The sequence below is a fragment of the Leopardus geoffroyi genome, chromosome B1, assembly GCF_018350155.1.
Source record: "Leopardus geoffroyi isolate Oge1 chromosome B1, O.geoffroyi_Oge1_pat1.0, whole genome shotgun sequence".
Classification (NCBI taxonomy): Eukaryota; Metazoa; Chordata; class Mammalia; order Carnivora; family Felidae; genus Leopardus; species Leopardus geoffroyi.
Window position 1 is genome coordinate 96,471,993 of NC_059327.1, and position 22,052 is coordinate 96,494,044.

Consider the following 22,052-nt stretch of genomic DNA (forward strand, 5'->3'; position numbering starts at 1 on the left):
TATCCTGGGAAACAAGAGCTAGGAACAAGGAGAGAGATTAAATTTCCCTCATGGTACACTAAAGTTACATAGCCTGGGAAGGGATGTCTCTGTTCCTCCACCACACATTGTCTTCTATATTGTATTTGGGATGTTAAAATGGGTCAAAAGTTACAAATCTTAGTTTCCTATGTCTAAATTGTATAACTGTGGCCCATGTGGTCTTTTTTTTTTTTCTTCCTTTTTTTTTTTTTTTTTTTTTTTTTTTTTTTGAAGTTAAGCTTTCCTTAATTGATCGCTTTAGGACTAAAAAGCTAAAGTAGTACAGCCTAGAACCATAAGGAAAAATGTAACAAGACAGGAAACATACACGGGGGCGGGGGGGGGGGGGGGGGCAACGCGATCAAGGAACACGTTCTGAAAGGGCTCAGAGGTGCAAAGGGCTGCCAAGGCAGAGCTTAGTCTGCACCTGAAAAAGAAAAATGGGCACCAATTGAGGGGAAGAAAGGACCAGGAAAACTGTGTGCAAAAGGCAAGAAGCTGTGCAAGGCATACAAGGGATGGTAATCAGACTAGTTGCAGGGGTATTAGCAGAGATCACTTGGTACAGGTAATCAGTCGCAGAGCCCTGGATGCAGTAATGCTGGGTGTTTATGGGAGGAACCAGTCTTTCCTTTTCCCAGCGTTGCTGCTGGAGTCCACAGAATAGACACTAAAAGCCTTCTAGGAGCTTATACAGGGAAAAGTAGTTTCCTCCCTCCTCTCTACTCTCCTCTCCTTCCCATGTGTGTTACTGGTGAGACTGGCGGATTAACTGAGCCGTCCTGCTCAGCTCCTCTCTCCCTTCCTCTTACCCGGCCAAACTCCCTAGAACTTACCAGTTTTCCCTCATCTCCTCATCCTCTTCCAAATGGTGAGCCACTTCCCTCTGAGGAGAAGCCTGCATTTGTCCAGCTGTCTCTGGACAGGCAAGTTCAACTTTCTGAGCAAAGGAGTATTAAACCCAGTTGTCAAATCCAGCATTACTGGCAGTAATAGATATTTTGCTCCTTCCTCTTCTGACTCCTGGGTATATCTGAGTTGGTTTGGGGCACTGATGGAGAAGGTGCATAATTTATTACCTCCTGCTTAAAACCCCAACATCCAAAAATCCAGATATATATATGTATATAAACATATATATACATGTATGTATGGATGGATCAGCTAGTACTGTTTGTCTTTACAGAGAAATGTAAGGGGATGTTACAATAAATCAGTAGTAATAAATCTTAATTTCTCAGACGTGTGAAACTTAGAACTTAAATTTTTCTTTTTAATAACATATAGCACAAAATTTAAAGGGAATAGAATAGGTTAGAAGTCTCCATCCTCTCTAACCCTCCAGTTACCCAGTTCTCCTCCCCACAGGTAACCATTATTACTTTTTAAAAAAAAATGCTTATTTTTGAGAGACAGTGTATGAGGGAGAGGCAGAGAGAGGGGAACAGAGAATCTAAAGTGGGCTCTGTGCTGACAGCAGAGAGCCTGATGCAGGCTCGAAATCATGAACTATGAGATCAAGACCTGAGGGGAAGTTGGACACTTACTTAACCAACTGAGCCACCCAGGTGCCCCTATTAATCACTTTCTTATCCTTCTAGGGCTATTCAATTTGTTTGCAAGCAGATGTGTAAATATTTAAAATTTTTTTAATGTTTACTTATTTTTGAGAGAGAGAAATAGAACCATAGTGGGGGAGAGGCAAAAAGAGAGGGAGACACAGAATCCCAAGCAGGATCCAGGCTCTGAGCCATCAGCACAGAGCCCGACGTGGGGCTCGAACCCATGAACTGCAAGATCATGACCTGAGCCGAAGTCGGCTGCCCAACCAAGCCACCCAGGCGGCCAGATATGTAAGTATTTTAAAATCAAAAGGTGGAATTCTAGACACATTGCTGTGAGCCATGCTTTTTTTTTTTATAAAGTTTTTTATTTAATTCTTGAGAGAGGGAGCAAGAGCACAAGCAGGGGAAGAACAAAGAGGAAGGGAGAGAGAGAATCCTAAGCAGGTTTCTCACTGTCAGCACAATATTATATATATATATATATATATAATATATATATATATCATAGTATATATATGCCATGAGATCATGGCCTGAGCCAAAATCAAGATCCAGAGGCTTAGCTGACTGACTGAGCCACCCAGGCGCCCCAAGTCTTGCTTTTTGCATTTAACCTGGATTACAGATTACTCCTTATTATTCCTTAAGGAATATCCCATTTTTTTCTAATCAACTGTTGAGTTGGTATACTCAGTGGAATCCCATTATATAGCCATACTATAACAAGTCCCTTACTGATGGATATTCAGGTTGTTTTTAACCTTATGCTATTAAAGATAATGCTTTCATGACTAGTAGATACATCTTTGCAAATGCGTGCAAAGTAACAAAGGTCAGCTGACACCAGCTATCCTTTTAATTGCATTTGTCCATTTACCAGGCATGAACTTTGCAATTCCACAGCCCTCTCCAGTTTCTGTTCTAGCCATGGCCACTGGCATTCATCTGCTGTCTCAGTAGGTACAAACTAGAAACAGAGATACTAGGTAAAGAAATTGCCATATTTAATGCCTTGAATTTTCTCAGATTTAAAAGAATTATAAAGGAAACAAATGCAGGTAGCAGTTGACCTACTTTAATTCTCTGGTATCACTCTGGAGCTACTTAAAATAGAAGTCACATGGAACCCAAGGGAGGAGATTCATAAAGTACATGCTATATATGGTACATATAAAATAATTACACCAACTTAAAAGCAATCTTTTGAGCAATTTTTAAATTTGAGAACTATTTTAATTGCTTGGTAGACTAGAACCAAAGTAAGTTAAAGCAAATTTAAGCTTCCTTTTCACCTTCCTTTTACTCACAACCTTGCTGTCCTTCCTAGTGTCCTAGTGTCCTCCCAAATAAGGGTCCTTCTGGTCCTATGTTGCCATGCAGAGCTTCTTTTCATCCTTCTGTCCCCAAATTATCCCCACTCTCCCAAATAAAGTTCTTACCCTTTGCTGGACCTAACTTTTCATTCACTCCCAGAAATAAAGGATTTGATGAATTACTTTTCACCTGAGTGGCTAATTTTTTTTTCCCCTCCTGGAAGTACTTAATAGGAGCAGGTTAGTGCTAGATAGTAATTTACATGCATTATCATTTAAATACTGGGAGTAGGATAAGGGCCCAAAGTTAACATAACATGCCCAGTGATACAGCAGAACCAGAGTTTGGCTGCAGAGCTACTTAACTCCAAAGTCTGCACTTTCCCTGCTCGCATCAGTGTTCAAATATTTTTGCTTGAAAACCTTCTAATTTTCAAAACTTATGCATTCCTCATAAAATTGTAAGCTGACATTTAATTTTTTTCATGTTAATAGTTGCAAAGGTCAAATTTTCCAGCATATTATGAATATTGATACTTGTAATTATAAACATCACCTTTTAAGTGAATCCAATGAAACCCATTTACATCCATTTTTTAAATATATGAGCAAGCCCTTCTTTAACATTTAGAAAATTTACACCGTTCTGTCTTCTCCAAGAACTTGTATTTCCATTCCATTTTATCCATATTTTTAATACATGTTAATGTTTGAAAGTCTTATTTATCACCAGATACATATCTACAACAAAAATAAGTATATAATTTAAATTTTCATTTATTTTCCTCTGACCATAAGTTCTAATTGGTAATTTTTTTTTCTGGATTTATTACAAATATTAATACAGAATTGAGGAAGACAACATATATACACATTTGGGTAATGACTAAACATAGGTAGTAAATTTTGTGTCATTAGTTAACACTAGCTACTGTAACAGATAAACATCAAATTCTTGATGGCTTAATACAGAAGACTATTGCTTGATAATATGGAATCCCAAAAGGGATGAGGCGGTGATTCAGGTACACAGGTTCCTCCCATCTTGAGGCTCTACTGTCTTCAACATGTAGCTTCCACATAGCCCAGAAAGGGAAAAATGAACGTGGAGATGGCATGATCATGTGGGCAGGTTTGGAAGTGGTGCCCCTTAGTTCATCTACCTTTCCAAAACCCAGAACCAGTTATACTGGCAAACCTGAGACAGCAGGAAGATGGGCTTGCAGTCTAGCAGTATGCACCAGGGAAAGGAGAAATGGATTAATCAGCTTGACAATCTCTGCTACAAGTTTATTGGAAATGCATATCTTGAGAGGAATCATGATCCAACTTTTTAATGAAATCTAATGAAAGAGAATGTTTAAAAATTTTTTTTAATGTTTATTTATTTTTGAGACAGAGAGAGAGAGAGCAAGAGCAGGGAGGGGAAGGGCAGAGAGAGAGGGAGACACAGAATCCGAAACAGGCTCCAGGCTCTGAACTGTTAGCACAGAGCCCGATGCGGGGCTCAAACTCTCAAAACAGAGAGATCATGACCTAAGCCGAGGTCAGACGCTTAACTGACTGAGCCACCTAGGCGCCCTGAAAGAGAATGTTTTAATATGCTAAGAACAAATTTCTCTGGCAAATATTTTTAAAATAATATTTCTTGTAAACAGGAAGTAGAAAATTTTAAACATTTTATCAGATGAAATGAGGACAGTAATTATATTCTGTATGACTTGATAAAAATATGTTCTTTCATTGAACACACCGAACACCAAGCAAAATAAAGACAGGTTTTTGTTTGTTTGTTTAGAGAGAGAGAGAGAGAGAGAGAGAGCACGTGCATGAGGAGCAGAGGGTCCATGCTCAGCACGGAGCCTGATGTGAGGCTCGATCCCAAGACCCTGAGATCATGACCTGAGCCAAATTTAAGAGTCGGATGCTTAACCAACCAAGCCACTCAGGCACCCCAACAAAGCCTTACTCTTAACAGAAATATTCTTAAACACAAATTCAGCAAATCTTGAATTTATGAGAGCTCAATGAATCATTAAAGAAGGTTTCACCTTTGTGTGGTCCATAATGGCTTTCACATCAAGAGTAATACTTGGGATGGGTAAGGAAATTATAAAGTGGGAAAGAGATTACCAGGAACTCAAACATATTGAGCAGATAAATCAGTTTTACAAAAGAGTACTTACAGAAGTTGAGAATCTGGAAATTGATTCCTTTAAAATGATTTATGTCTATGTAAACTCCTCTGAAAGTATTACCCCCAGTTTGAGTACCACTGCATTATACCATACTGCCTTGACAACCCAGAGAAGTTTCTTAAAGTGTTTTTGACAAATGTGGGAGCTATTTTTAAGCCTCCCTTGGTCTTTAGATTATATACTCTGGTTCATGCAAAAGGAAGTGAGAAGCAGTGAGTGGCAGTGGGAGGTCATCGCAGCGTCATGAGCCTGGGAGAGGCCATGGGTCATGGAAAGGCAGATTCTCATATCCTGCTCAGAGACTGGATATTTATGATGAGGCAAAAGTAACATAGTGGTGATGCTGGAAAAACATAATAAGCAAAATTATTACTCAATATATAAGAGGAGAGAACTAAAAGTGAGACATTACAATAGTTCAGATTCATGGATTATCTCCCCCAAAGATCTTGTAAGTATATAAAATTCTACATACTAAATTTTGGGGTCTCACAGAGCCTCCCCCTCTCAAAGCCCTTCTCATAAAAGGCAGATTCCTCTTAGGTTATACTGGCATTCAACTGGAAACCAGAATATTTTAACATTAAACATAGTACTATGTACTATGATTATGTTCATGTTGTAATGAAGGTCTAATATATCTTAAAACATGCAAAGAAGTATTCAATTTTATAGACCTGGAAAACTACCTGGAGAAAACAAAATTAAAACAACAAAGAGCACATTCTGCTTTTTTCACTGAAGCAAATATGTATAGTACATTGGTAGAAAGCATTCTATTAACCAAATCATGTCTTAATTGGCCAAGTTAATTGGGAAAATTGGTAAAGTATAAAGCCAGATGTGCTTCCTTTTAATTAACTGTGTGGCATATTTCCCTCAAGCTTTTTTGAGACTAACATACCATTATTTATGAACACTATAGTATTGTTGCTTGACAATAATAACCCTAATGTAATACAAAGTTTCATAATCATGTTCTGGATAAAATGTTCAGTTTAGTTTTTTTTTTTGTTTTTTTTTTTTTTTTGTTTTTTTTTTTACCATACCTAATTCTGGAAAACATTTAAACACATAAATGATACTGTTCCCTAATCATGATTTCCCCCCAAAAGAGGTACCATATAGCACTCAATGTACATATTTAAATGTTCTACTATACTATTCATTACTACAGAGGATGTCCATGATACAAAAACCTAACAGTCTTAACCAGGAGACTTGACACTCAATTTCATAATAGTTAAGAATCATTGCAGTTCAGTTTTAGAGTCAGTATCCATATGTTTCAATGTTTCAAACTGTTAAAGAACAGTCTGGTTAAGATGAAGAGCATGGGGTCTAGAGCTAGACTACTTGAGTTCAAATTCTTGCTCTGCCATTCAACTAGCTGTGTGATAACAATTATATTATAAAAGTAACATCTAGGGGCTGCTGGGTGATTCAGTCGGTTAAGCATCTGACTTAGGCTCAGGTCATGATCTCATGGTTCATGAGTTCAAACCCCATATTGGGCTCTGTGTGGACAGCTCAGAGCCTGGAAGTCTTTGGATTCTGTGTCTCCCTCTCTCTCTGCCCTCCCCCATTCACACTCATCTATCTCAAAAATAAATAAACATTAAAAAAAATTTTAATAAAAAAAATTTTAAGTAACATCTAATTTTAAGTTTCTCATATTTCAGGCAGGATCCATTCACTAACTTGCTGTGTGAATTAACTGCATAGCTTAGGTTAGCCACACATTTAAACAGATGTATCTTACAATTTTCTTGTTTGTTTATATCTTGAGAGTTAATCACAAATAATGTTAATGAAGTACTTCAAGTTTTAAAGTAAGTGGACAAAAACCCAAAGCAAGAGTATTTTTATCTTTAACCATACAAATCAATGCTGTGTTTATTTACTAATAACTTAAGCACAGTTTGGCATTGCCCTAACAAGGTAATCATGAGTTGCTGAGACTCATACGACTATTAGGAATGCAAGAGTAATTGATTTAATTATATGTCACCACAAGATGGAGTGAGAATTCTCCAAAACACACACACACACACACACACACACACACACACACACACACACACTCCTGTCAGAGGACTACAGATCTGACTTATTCCATTCTGCCATCTAGTGGTGATAGAATCAGGTATTACTCTCTATTGGATCAGTCTTCTATACAAGAATAAAATAAAAATAAGCAGTTTGATAAGAACTAAAAAATTAACTGAACAAAAAGATTAAGCACAGAAAGGAAAGTGGTAACACTGGTATAATAACAAGGAGAAGTATGTCGGAGAAAGTTAAGGAGAGAATGTTAGAGTGGAGTCCAAAACTAGAAACACAAGTTTAAAACATAAAATCTATTTTAAAACTAAAATATCGATTTTAAAACCTAAGTTTCTTCCTTATAACTACTTTTAGTACAAAAAAATTCTAAATTTGGCCCCACCTATTTCTTAAAAAAAATAAGTATTTGGATTTAAATATTTTAACGTTGCCTTTTTACTTATAAAATTGAAAAGGAAGCATCTAAAGTCTCTAGGGACTTACATAAATTTTGGGTAGGGCTGTTTAGATTTATAGTCAATAATGTTTTTCTTTTCATTGAATAATAATGCTTTTATTTGCTTGAGTTTTAAATTTAAAATTTAAGGAGTAAATTTTTAAAATTTTTTACCAAAAAAATATACATACCATGTTAAACATACAGAAACAAAAATTAGAAAGCAAAAGGTTAATGTTCTTGATAAGTATAAAAGCTCTATAAATCAATCAGAAAAAGATAATCATGAAAGACATAAAGGATATGATCAAGCCATCTACAAATAATATAGTTAATAAACAATAAAAACTATCGCTCATTAATAACCTCATTAATATAATGACATTAAAATAGTGTTTTTATTTCTCAATTTATCAAAGAGAAAGATTTATAATAACCAGTGTTGGTGAGGATGCAGGAAAGCAGATGCTGTTGGTTCAGTATAAACCGTGCAACCATTCTAGAGTGTGTTAGAATGGGAACACGTTTCTACTTAGAATTTCAACTCCTACGAATTTATGCTAGCAATACAGGTGTCCCCTGCCATCCGAGTAAAACATTCTTAAGAAACCTTTCATAAATTGAAATGGCGTAAAGAGCAGTATCCCTCACTTTCTTCAAGTTCTTGTTACACCACTTTACTTTTACAAAAGACCTACCTTAGTATCTGTTTTTGAGAACTGAAAGAAATCCAAAGAAGATTTTCACTTTTACGAGAAAAGCCATTACCGTACTAAGATAGGTCTTTCATAAGAGTGAAGTGGCATAATGTGAATGTCCCTGTAAGTCCAATTTGATATATACACAAAGATTTATTGGGGCGCCTGGGTGGCGCAGTCGGTTAAGCGTCCGACTTCAGCCAGGTCACGATCTCGCGGTCCGTGAGTTCGAGCCCCGCGTCGGGCTCTGGGCTGATCGCTCAGAGCCTGGAGCCTGTTTCCGATTCTGTGTCTCCCTCTCTCTGCCCCTCCCCTGTTCATGCTCTGTCTCTCTCTGTCCCAAAAATAAATAAACGTTGAAAAAAAAAAAAAAAAAAAAAAAAAAAAGATTTATCAGTAGGAATATTATTAAATTGTTTGTAACAGTTCAAACCTGGCCACATGCTATAGTTCAACAACAGGAGATTAGCTAAATATAAACTATGATGCAATGTGAAGTACCTGCTGCAATATTACATAACTCGTAAAAGTCATAGTGTAAAAATATTAATGACATCAGGAAATGCTCACCTCTAATATGTGAAAAAAGGTCATAACACTATATGTATAGCATGATGCCAATTTTGTTTTTTTCTTTTTTTAAAAAGGTACTTTATTTTCTTCTTTGTGCTTTTCTAAACTTTCCAGTTACAAGTATTACTTTTATAATAAAAATAATATAAAATTTCTAATTTATTACACATCACAAAACTCTTGATTACTATTTTCATATAAAATATACAATTCTCCAATCAAATTTACATTTGCATATGGTGAGTGGAAATAATCTTAAATACATGTTTCATATGTATGTGTTCAGCACAAAAAGGATATCAAGAAAACTTTTTAGATTATTTCAAGAGATCCCCTTAAAGCTAATAAGCATGGTTTGGAAATTTCTCAGTGAAAAGCCAGAACTACATATCCACTTAAGAAAACATTTAGAAATTTATTATTCTAATCCTTTAGTTGTTTTGCATCCTCTTTCCAACATCTCTAAGTAAATTTATTTTCTGGATATTCAAATTTGACTATTTCTTAAAATTAACACATCAAAATAACCCCCAAATATTGTATACAAAACTGCAGATTATCATTTATGCATGGGTGAAACTAATGAACTAATGAAAATCTCATTTACTGATGAATAGCCCATTTATCCAAAGATTGTATGTTTTTCAATGTTGTCATCCTATAAAAATATCAAAAAGAAAACAATAATTTAGTGTATTAAACTGGCTGCTCTGCCAAGAAAATATATGTGGTAAATAAATTGGATATAGGTTTATAACTGAAATTTCATTCACAAAATAGAGTGGTTTTCTACTAGCAGAATTTGAATATTTTTGCTTTTCAACTATATCTAAACAAAATAATTAAAAATCAATTCAAATAATTTAGAATAAGCGTTTTATTTTTTTTTAATCCCACAAAACTGAAACTATCATTTACATCAGTTGCAAGAGCAATAAAAATTAGAAATAAATTTGCTATAACTCTTGAAAACATGAGCACAAAACAAAACTAAAAGAAACAGGAAAAACTACTCCTTTTAAATTGAAGATAATTTGACTTCTTGTGACATACCCACCTGCAGATGTACAAATAGCAGATGCATTCAAAACAGTGTGAGATTTAATTGATTTAGGACAATATTCCAACCAATCCCAACCCAGTTTTCAATTACTTGTGCAGGCTTATACAGAGTCACAGAAAGCAAATCACTTCTAATATGTAACCAGCTGATGCCAATTCAGAACACTCCACACCAGCACAACAATAACTATGGAAATCATGAGGTATGACTAGGGAGAAAAAAGCAAACTCAGCATCCAAAGTGCACATACTTCATACTCCAATTTAACTGCAATATAGTTCTACTTTAGTAAAAAAAGAAAAAAAAAAGTTTCATTAAACTATACATCAACAAGAAAAGCAAATGTATCATTTCATATTCTTTTTCTGAATTTAAAAAATATATACGTAATCTGCCTTTGTTTTTGATAAGTTCAAATATGAATTGATAACGGGGTGATCGGATTCTTTAGGAAAGCTCTATAGAAGAGATGAATACAACATACTGTATCTTCTTTAAGAAGTATGAGCTGAAATGTCAGGCATTCCTTGTATTGTTTTTGTATATATTTAAGGAATGCTGTTCTTGTAAACAATTGCTTTGAAAAAGAAATACTGGGACCAAAATACATTAATAGAGGATCTCTATAAAAGGTCACCAAAACTATCCTTGCTCATGACATCAGGGAAAATGTTTTTAGAATTTATCTTGCTAGAAAAAAATGCTACCACTTTTCCTCTTTTTTCTTTTTTGTGATGATCACAATTAAACATCAGAAGATTTTTCCCAAATAAATACTGATGCAAATGTTGATTTCAAGGGCAAACAACTTTCATAACAGTCTATTTCTCAGGCATTTCACCATCTGTTGAAACTGAGGCAGCACTTTTCTGGTGTGAATTGTCACTGGACTCCTGTGAAGTATTCCTTCTGGGAGAGTTTATTGGGACCTAAAGCTGATTAGCAGATGTAGGCTTAGCAGCATTTGGTAGCTTTGTAGAGGAATTAGATGGAAGTCTATGACGACTACTGTCCTCACCAGAAGTAGATGAATGTCTTTTTCTTCCAAATTCCTCACTAATAGGGGGCTGCAAATTATGAAAGACAACATAGTGACAATTTTACTATTTTTCCTCCCTTCAAAATGTAAGGCCAGGCTTTTTCAAGAAAGAAGGAAACTACATTGGCACTTCAGTAGATGTTATTAGCATAACAAAAACTTAACAGCAATTTAAGGTATTACATTTCTTCCTCAACTAAATCAGCCTACTAGTATTTGTTCATTCTTTCACTCAACATGTGTTTATTAAGATTCTCATATGTTTTGGGGCTTGAACTACATTGCAGAGCATAAATATAAAGCTAGGTTCCCTGCCTCGAAGAAAATGTTTCAAAGAGACTTTTTTTGTGCTTTATTCAACCTCTGTCAACTCCAGTCCCTTTCAACCCTAAACACCTATCCTAGGCTTGTTTGAATGATAATGTTTAACAGATAAATGAAAGCAGCAGGGGGGAAAGAGACACCAAGTTAAATAATCTTTAGCAAGTTTGAAAGTCTATCTAGGGTTTCTAGAATAAGGAGACCGGAAAGCATTATTGATGTATTAATTTTAAACATTTTCAAACATAAATATCCATAAGGCTCCCAAGTCCCCTCAGACTGCAAGCAAGGAGAGGGTAGGCAGTGAAAACATATTCTGCACTCAAAAAAAAAAAAAAAAAGTCAGCTTTTAAGGCCTTTCCAATTACAAAGATTTGGGAACCCACCACCAGACTAATATTTTCATTTGTAGACAAGTTAAGACCATAACCTCCTCTCCAGTCTTCCATTGTATTTAAAAGCGGAGGCCTGAATTCTTAGTTCCTGTTCAGATAGGGCAAAAGTCACTATTACAGAGCAAGGATGTCTTTGTGAAAGAACTGGCTAGGCTGCTCTAGAAACACTTTAATTCCAGAGACAAGCACGTCTATTAATTCCATCGCTAGGCCATCAAACCTACTTACACAAAATATAAGACAAACAAATTACAATACTAAGCAGAGATGGACCTAGCATTCCTTCCACCTCTCTCTTTTCTGTTCTTTTGATTTTTCTGTCCTTATTTCTCTTTTTCCTCCTTTTATCTTATTTTCATCCCATTCTTTCTTTGTAATGCTTTCCTTGTCAAATCGTTTAAAGTTTATTCTCCTGTCTCTACATATGTATATAATATTCTTGTCCTACCTTTATTGTGTGGGGAAACCTAAATACATGTTACATTAGCACATTTTAGGAAACTATAGGATGAAGGTACATAGAAAATGAAAAATTTTCAAAGTGGTGTGAGAAATTAGTAACATATCCACATAAAAGTTACTAAATCTATAAAATGTTTAATTATAGGGGCTTATCAAAATTAAAGTGAACTGACAATTGGACTGTGGTTATGTAAGATGTTAATATTTAGAAAATCTGGGTAAACAGAGTATATGGGAATTCTCTGCACTATTTTTGCACCTGTTTTAAAGTTTGATTTCAAAACTAGAAAATTAAAATTGTGAAATAAAAAGTTAAAAAAATAAAAATTATAAAATCAAAGTTAAGAAAGTCACTGATAGCTCAAAATCTAAAGGTAATAAAAAGACTGCAGAAGATCGGGGCGCCTGGGTGGCTTGGTTGGTTAAGCGTCTGACTTCGGCTCAGGTCATGATCTCACAGTCCGTGAGTTCGAGCCCCGTGTCCGGCTCTGTGCTGAGAGCTCGGAGCCTGGAGCCTGTTTCCGATTCTGTGTCTCCCTCTCTCTCTGCCCCTCCCCTGTTCATGCTCTGTCTCTCTCTGTCTCAAAAATAAATAAACGTTAAAAAAAAAAAAAGACTACAGAAGAAAGGACTTAAAACTTACATCAATGCGGAAGTCTTCTAACCTCTTAAAGCTACAGAGGTATTCCTGAAGTTTTGGGTCAATAGACTGCGTCTTAGATTCAGAATATTTTAGATAAGCCCAAAACTTTTCTAATCCATACAGCTGACCTAATAACAAAGAAAAGTATACACATTAAATTATATAGAATTTTAAAAATGATTCATATTGAACATGATCCTACCAGCAATTAATCATTTACCTTCCAGCAAACACTTTATCTAGTTCTTGAGAATAAGATGTTGTAATAATAATGGCAGCTAACATTTAGTAAGAATCCACTATGTAACAGGTATTATTTAAATGGTTTTTATTTATTAAACTAATTTGAACCACATACAACCCTGTAATATAGGTACTTATGTATATTACTGATGAATAAACTGAGGCTAACAAAGTTAAGTAACTTAACCAAGGTCACACAGCTACTAAGTAGTGGAAATGGGATTTGGACCTATGCATTTGGCCCAAGGTCAGCACCATTACCCACTGTGCTAATCCATCTTTTGAAGCCTACCTGCTGATGTTACAAAGAATTTTCAAGTAATGGAACATCAGTGAATATTATTTTCATGTTTTGTCGAGGAAAAAATGCCAAAATACTACTTCATAAAGGAAACACATGGGTATGGTTATTTTCTAACACATCATAGGAATGGCCTTCTTACTATATGGTGCTCCATCCATCCTTCATCAAGAACCATAATAGTGGCCTGAAGGTCTTAAATGGCCTACTCTGACAAAAAAGAGTTATGAACTCTCCCTATTTATTTTACAATTTCTAAATAGAATAAGATTATTGGGATGTTTTGTTTTACCAGATTCGTAGTCTTTTTTGGTTTCTTCTTGGAAATCCTTAAAAATTTCTTGTCTGAATTTTTTTTCTAGTCCATAACTATAAAACCTGAACAGACATTCTAATCCATACCTGCGGAAAGGAAATAAATGGTTTACAATAAAAATTTTGCTATGACAATGTGAAGATTTCATACTTAGCAGCACTGATACATGGAAACATGACACAAATAACCCCAAGCAAAAAAACAGAAGAGTTTAAATGTATGTAAATTTTAGTATGCAGGTTTTTGTTTGTTTTTAGCTGAAATGGTTAATTAGTAATTCATGGATGGCTTTGCTATTTTTGTTCACTCAGCCATAGCACCTCATGGAACTATAATGGGAACCTGCAGAATGATAGGCAGCCTGTGGACAACCAGAGTTGTCTTCCTTTGGACAGAGGATCTCTCCCTGGTATTTCTGAAGAAATGTCCAAAAGATTCAGTGGCATTAAGAATGTTTTAGATTTTTCCCAAACCAAGGTTTATAATGGTATGTTTGTGTGTGGTTTTAAATACTCTTGAACATAATCTTTACTCAAGAGAGATAAAGACTATACTCTGTGCCCTAGACCCTATGTGTGGTTGACCTATTCAACTATAAATGACAAACCTAATTAAATGGCTCCTAATAGATCTTCCCTACTTTAGCTATAAAGTACATCTCATAAAAGATATTTTGCTAAAACAACTGTAATCACTACATAAAATCAGAAAGCAAATTTCCTTGTTTTCTTCTAAAGCTACCTAGAGAACCCAAGACAAATTTTGGACAGTGGATCAGCAAACTACATGGGCTCAATCTTTAATTTAATTAATGGTGATGAGCAGAACCCATGACAGTGAACACAGTCTTCAGGACAGCAGTAAAAGGACCATGTCTAGCTTACTCAACTAAAACAAGTCGCAATTAATAGATTCCTAGTTAGAATCCTTAAGTCATTCTGGGTGCCTTAGTGAATAAATACTACATACAATTTCTTCATTACCTGTAACATAATTTTGCCTGGCTTTTATTCACATGAAGGGGTGTGTGTGTGTGTGTGTGTGTATGTGTGTGTGTTTTGTAACTACCTTATTTACAAGATGGAAAGCGATGGTCTGCCCAGAAGAATAAATAGGTTTCTTGGCAAGCTACCAAGAGAAATGTAGGACTACCAACTACCCCCACACACTGACCTGAGCCCCTTGTTTTGATAGCCATAAGTGATACTATTCTCTGAGCTTATATGACTGAAGGCTAAGGGGACTAAGGACTAAAGAATCACCAGCTCAGAAATGACAAACATGCCTTGACAGTCCTCTTATGTGATATTATACTGATATTAGCTTATATACTTATATATAAATATAAATATAAATATAAAGCATTGATATCTCAACCTTGGCTATATATAAGAATCATCTGGAGAGCTTTTAAAAATACTGATGCCAAGGCTTTGCTCCAAACCAATGAAATCCGAATCTTTGGCAGTGAAGCCTATGTCTCTGTCTTTTCTTTTCCTCTTCTTTTTTTTTTCTTTCTTTCTTGAAAGCAGAATTGAGAATGTTTTGGGTTTTATCAAGTAAATGACATTCTAGAAGAATGTTAGAATTCTTAGAGGTTATTGGTAAAGGCCAATAGACTACTACAATATTTGGATTTTTAGTCTTAATTTTTAGCAAACCAATTCCAAAGACCAAAAGTATGACATTATTTTTTTTTTCAAAAGTATAACATTAATCGCAATCCAACTATGCAGCATAACTGCTGAAGTGAAGACAAGGGGCAAATGGCCAGCCTCTCAGTTGCCATTTATTCACTTACCCCTCATTGTGAGAAAGCTTAGATGAGTGGAAAATATAAAGGATGAGAAGCAGAAAGAACTATACTTGAATTCTGGGCCTGTAATTACATCCCTGAAAATGGGGGATAACAATATCATACTTTTCAAGAATAGATGACACAAATATTTATAAAGTACTTAGACCAGAGATGGCACATTGAAGATAATAAAGGTTATTTCTCTGCTTCCTTCTTAAAACTATCCTACTGCTGAATTTAGTCAATGGATAGATTCAGTACTAATCTTTCTAATAACAGTAACAATTTATTGAGCACTTACTGTGTATCAGGTAACATGTTCTGTTTTATCTTCACAATAACCCTTTGAGGGTATCTACCACAATTTCCCCTACTTTATAAAGAAGCTGAAGCTTATTGTGATTAATAACTTGCCAATCCACAGTGAATTAATAGGCTGGGATTCAAATTTGGCCCTGATTTCAAAGCCTTCAGATGCTTAACAATAACTGTGCTACATACTTCCTAAGGAACAGCTAATCCAGGTTAGTCATGAACATTGCAGAAACAGACCCAAAATTATGTGTTAAAAACCACTAGAAACATACAGACTGATATAGGAACACAGAAAAAGAATTCCCAACCTAGACTTGGATAGGCATGGGCATATCAGAAAATTATTAGAAAGTCCTGAAGAACAAACAGAAATCGTTTGCAGAAACAGCAAAAGACACTGAGAGTAATAATAACAGTGACTTTCAAACTTTTCTTTTTATTTTAGAGAGACACAGCATGAGTAGGGGAGGGGGATAGAGGGAGAAGAGAGAAAGGGAGAATCTTGAGCTCAATCCCAAGACCTTGGGATCATGACCTAAGCTGAAATCAGGAGTTGGATGCTCAACCAACTGAGCCACCCAGGTGCCCCTCAAACTTTTCTAAATCTAATAGTAAGAAAAATATTTTATCTGGTGACACAATACTCATATACACATGTATACATAAAAGCATATGTAAGCTTTGCAAACAATTCTAAATTTGCATGTATATATAAATTATAAAAAATTTTAACCTATGTTCAGTGCAGTCTGACATTTTTCAAACTACTAAACTGATTTCACAACCCACTAACTAATGAGTAGCAAACCATAGTTTGAATATATCAAAATGTTTTGTTGTCAATATATTTGAATAACACCAAAATCAAAAATGGCAAGTTTTTCCTTTTGTGCTAAACCTGGTAAATTGGCAGTAGCTATTAAAACTGTGATAAGAAAGACCAAAAATCTGAATTCAAGAACATTATTAAACAGTTTTGGGATTGATTAGAGAGGTCAGGAATAGAAGAGAGAGAAATAGAGGTACAGATAAATATTCTGGATGAAAATTAAAGTCTATTTTTTCTACAAGTCAGGGTAAATGCGATTTTTTTCCCCCAAAAATTTATTTTTTGTATTCCTCTCAAAGATCACAATATCTGGTTAACAATATATTCTTATTTAAGATTTACAAGTAGAATCCATTTTAGAACGGCAAATTTAAGTAAATACTGAGTGTAAAATTATCTTTTTTTCTTCTTTCCATCTCTTCCTTTCTTCCCCTTTCCAGGAATAAATTGCTTGCATAAGTCTACTTCATGTTCTTTCTGACCCTTTCAGTTTGGTCCCAACTCTGTCCTATAGGAACTCTCAAAACTTATCCTGAACACTTCTCAAGGAAGCAAGGTCTAGCCTGGATGAAAAGAATGAGTTAGCAATGCAGAGGGAGGAAGAACAGAATAACCAGAGGTAATATGTATAGCTATCTAGATGCAATAATTCAGAGAACATGTTCAGTAATATTGTTGCCTAGAGGACCAGAGCACTAGTAGGAAAAAATGAGATTTGATAGATGAGTGTGGACATATCATGAGAGGCCTTATTTTTTCTTGGTTCAAGGCATCTTAACAACTAATTTGGCTCTAAGTATTTGTCAATTTGGGGATGTAAGTGCACATGCAAGGGAAGTCTCTAAAGGCTCTTTCAAATTTCATTTGGAATTTGTGCCAACCCCTAAGATGGTTCCAAATGATCCTACCTCCTGGTATTCTCAATCTTGGGTAATCTTCTCCTACCAGGGATGGTACCAAGGTTGGTCTGTGTGAATAATACAACATGGCAAAAGTGATGGTATGTCACTTTCAAACATAGGTTATACAAGACATCAAGTCTTCGTCTTAGAAGTTCTTTACCTTTCTTAGATCATTTGCTCTGAAGTCATGTCATTAAATGCTGAGTAGTAGGCCTATGTGGTGAAGAACTGAAGCTTCAGCCATGTGAATAAGCTTGAAGAGGATCTTTCAGCCTGAGTCAAGTCTTTAGAGACTGCAGCCGGATCTAACACTTTGACTGCACATGAGACATCTGAGTCAGAACCACCCAACTAAGCTGTTCCTAGAGTCTTGACCCTTAGAAACTGTAAACTAAGAAATGTTTGGTGTTTTAATTTTCTGAGTTTTGGAGTAATTTGCTGTGCAGCAATAGGAAACATACAGCCTCTCCCCAGTTATGTTGTTCTACTTTCACAGTTCAAAACTGGGCACTTTACCCTTTAAATTATTTTATTGAAAACTCCCTTCAACTGTAAAATGTGAGAAAATATTTGACCTGTAATTTTCTTTTGCATCTTCCCAAGCAAGTTGTCTAAATTCCTCATACATTTTTTTATTGAAGTGATCTCTGAGGAAAAAGGACCAGAAACGAAAGAGGGTATTCATTTCTTGGGACTGGCCAATTCCCAAGCGTTTTCTCTCTGGAAAAAGATAAAATAATAAAACTTTTTTTTGTTAAAGATACTTATTAAGTCAAAACAGCAGACATTTTATATAACTTAAAATAAGGAAAACTAAAACATATTAATCTTTAAAATGTATTTGGCTTTCTTCTAACTAAGGGACAAATATTAATCTGTTTTCTGACTCACTGTTCAAATTTAAGCATTTGTCAATAGTAACAAGAATATACTAAACTTCATTTCCTAATGTATATAAGCTACAAAATACATGAATAAAAATATGTATAAACACATTTACTTAAGGTAATTATAACAAAAGAATATCTTAACCTGATATTAAATGTCACACTTTTTAATATTATATTTTAATTTTAAATACAGCTATTTTAAGGACAAGCATCTTACCACTTAGGCATCTTCGACGATACTTGTGGTACACTTGTTGGGTAAAGCCATTTTCCTTCAAAAGTTCATGAGAAGGGTGCTGGAACTTTGGGAATGAATGAGGAGTACATCCATAACTTCCTACTAGTGGTGCACCTTCTGAAGGCGAGGCATTTGAACTGCTGTTTGAGAAGGGGGAAAAAAAGCCTTCAAACTGAAATATCAAGAACCAAGTGTTTAAACCAATTTGTACTATTTGTTTGTTGTTGGGTCTGAACAGTGGAAAAGACATTAGTCCCTAAAACTAAACTAAGACATAAAGATAAATATTTGAATCGCTATTTATGTTCAACACAGGTATATGCAGAAGTTGATAAAGAACATGGTTATAAATTTTCAAACTAAAGCAGTAAGTAGAACCGCATGACTAAAAGACTCGCTTATTCCTATTCCAGATCTGTTATTTACTTTAGTTTCTTGTGGTACTAGAGAAAATCTCAATTTTCATGAGTAATTAGGTAAATGATATAAATTGGATAAGTGGAAATGAGGAATAAAATCTGGCACAAAGGTAATAATTTTATGAATCCAAAGGCATACCTGCAATTCTGTACATCAATTCTACTTCTGAAATCTCACCTAAGTCTATTTTTTTTTCCTTTTCATCTGCACTCCATTATTCAAATATAGGTTTTCTTCCTCTTTCACTCGAACTAACTGGTCTCCCTCATCTATCCCATCACCAAATGTTCTTTCCTGTGTTTTGCTTTATTTATTATTTTTCTTTCTTTCTAAGACACTGATCTAAATCAGTGGTTTTCAACGTGTAGACTGAGGATGTTTGAAGAGCTTCCCAAGAACTCTTCAGAAAGTCTGCAACTCAAAACCATTTTCACAATAACACCAAGGTATTATTTGCCCTTTTCACTGTGTTCACATTTGCACTGATAGTACTAAAGTAATGGTGCATAAAATTGCTAATGCAAATTGAGGCAGAGGCAAACTTTCCATACTAGTGATAGTGATTGCAAATTTTAAAAAAGTACCACTTTCAACTTAAGGTGTCTTTGATGAAGCAAAATAAATAAATAAATAAATAAATAAATAACTATGAAATCTCAACCCTTATTGTATGGGACGAAATCTTTAGTTTTGCAAAATGAAATAGTTCTGGAAATGTTTCACAACATGAACATACTTAACACTACCGAACTATACACTTAAAAAGTTAAAGTGGTAAATATTTTGTTATGTGATTTTTAATCACAATTTTCAAAAATGGGATGGAAGCATAAAGTACTTTTTCAGCATTATCAAAGTACAGTGGCTATTTTTATGGACTGAATGTCGAATTCCTAGCCCCTAATAAGATGGTAGTAGAAGGTAATTAAGACATGAGGGTAGAGTTGATGAGTGGGATAAGTGCCCTTATAAAAAGAAACATAGGGGGCGCCTGGGTGGCTCAGTCGGTTAAGCATCTGACTTTGGCTCAGGTCATGATCTTGCGGTTCATGAGTTCAAGCCCCGCGTTGAGCTCTGTGCTGACAGCTCGGAGCCTGGAGCCTGCTTTGGATTCTGTGTCTCCCTCTCTCTCTCTCTGCCCCTCCTCCACTAGTGCTCTGTCTCTGTCTCTCTTTCTCTTTCAAAAATAAATATTGAAAAAAGAAAGAAACGTGGGATAGCTGCTTCCTCTCTCTCTGTTTGCCATGTCAGGATACAAGAAGATAGCCATCTACAAAGTAGGCCCTCAGCAGATACCAGACCCATTGGTACCCTGATCCTGGAACTGTGAGAAATAGATGTTTAAGTCCATGGCATGTTTGTTATAGCAGCTCAAACTAAAACAGTTGTCTTAAATCAAAGCACTTGTTTGATAAAGTTGTGAGCCGACCCAGCTGATTTTTCTTGCAACAACATTTTTAATTAGAAAATAACAGGGGCGCCTGGGTGGCGCAGTCGGTTAAGCCTCCGACTTCAGCCAGGTCACGATCTCGCGGTCTGTGAGTTCGAGCCCCGCGTCGGGCTCTGGGCTGATGGCTCAGAGCCTGGAGCCTGTTTCCGATTCTGTGTCTCCCTCTCTCTCTGCCCCTCCCCCGTTCATGCTCTGTCTCTCTCTGTCCAAAAAATAAACGGAAAAAAAAAATTAAAAAAAAAAAAAAAAAAGAAAATGACAAATTATGAATATTCAGACTTCATTTTGTGTCAGACGTTTCCTTGAAAATGAACAAAATGTCAAGGAAAACTTTGAGTTCTTATGCAAATATTAGAATTTTGGAAACCTTGTATTTGTCACTGTAAGCCTGATTGTTTCCACTAATACTTAAAAACTTTCCTAATAAAATCAGTGGTGATTTTCTTAGGAGTGTGTGAGCATGTCTGTGTGTATGGTAAAATACACATACTATTTATAATTTTAGCCATTCTTAAGCACACTTACTTTTCATCAAAATTAGATATTCACAATGTTACATAACATCACCACTATCTATACCTAAAACTTCTTTATCATCCCCAACAAAAACTCTATTAAACAGTAACTAGCCCTTTCCTCCTCCATTTAGCCCCCAATCACCTGTATTCTACTTTCTCTATTTAAACTGGACTATTCTGGGTACTTTATACAAGTGGGATCATACTATCTTTACCCTTCTGAGTCTGCCTTATTTCAATAAGCATGTTTTCAAGGTCCATTGATGTTGTTGTTACATAAATTAAAATTTCATTCTTTTATATGGTTGAATAATATTCCATTGTATGTATATACCATATTGTGTTTATGCAGACATCTGTTAATGAACACTTGAATTGTTTTTATCTTTTGGATATTATGAATAATATTTCTATAAATATGGACATAAAAGGGTTTGTTCAACTCCCTGTTTTCAATTCTTTTGGATATATACCTAACAGTATAACAGCTGGGTCATATGTAATTCTGTGTTTTAACATTTTGAGAAAATGCCAAACTGTTTTCCATAGTGGCTGCAGCATTTGATATTTCCACAAGCAATGCACAAGGGTTCCAGTTTCTACACACCCTCACAAACGATTATTTTCAGCTAAAAAAAATTATATAAACCTGTATTAGACAGCTCAGGCTGCCATAACAAGATACCACAGACTGGATGGCTTAAACAACAGAAATTTATGTTGGTAGAGGAGGGACAGTAAAATATCCTCCAGACTGAGAAGGCACTTTGAGACCAAAAACAAAGCAAGCCACTCCATACTGCTTACACAGAGTTTTATTCAGGGCAACTTTACTGTCAGGGGGATTGGGTGGACAATCTCACCACTATGCGGCTATTTTCCATGAAGTCCAGACCTTAATCCATAGAATCTATAGAATGGGGGGATCACTGACGTGAGAACAAAGGGCAATTATCCAAAGTAGCACCATCTGTGTGAAAGAAGGAACTCTACTAGTTATCTAAAGTGGAGCAATCTATACACCAGAGGAATAATCAG

The 22,052-nt window shown here is 35.4% G+C and overlaps 1 protein-coding gene across 14 annotated transcripts in view; it reads right to left on the reverse strand.

The window, feature by feature from the left end:
• Window positions 1–3,353: 3,353 nt before the first annotated feature.
• Window positions 3,354–22,052, reverse strand: part of LARP1B (La ribonucleoprotein 1B) — a 133,972-nt gene continuing 115,273 nt past the window's right edge. For 6 of the 14 annotated variants that reach the window (XM_045467890.1, XM_045467881.1, XM_045467814.1 and 3 more), the window contains 5 exons: window positions 18,606–18,766; window positions 18,074–18,218; window positions 13,631–13,740; window positions 12,795–12,922; window positions 3,354–4,242 (listed from right to left, as the gene is read on the reverse strand). In XM_045467890.1, coding sequence (XP_045323846.1) covers window positions 4,084–4,242; window positions 12,795–12,922; window positions 13,631–13,740; window positions 18,074–18,218; window positions 18,606–18,766 — 703 coding nt within the window. In that variant the 3' untranslated portion in view covers window positions 3,354–4,083. Of the gene's footprint in view, window positions 4,243–4,896; window positions 5,441–9,730; window positions 11,002–12,794; window positions 12,923–13,630; window positions 13,741–17,047; window positions 17,564–18,073; window positions 18,219–18,605; window positions 18,767–22,052 lie in introns of those variants that run through there. The other 8 variants (XM_045467847.1, XM_045467839.1, XM_045467811.1 and 5 more) reach the window with 6 other exon arrangements.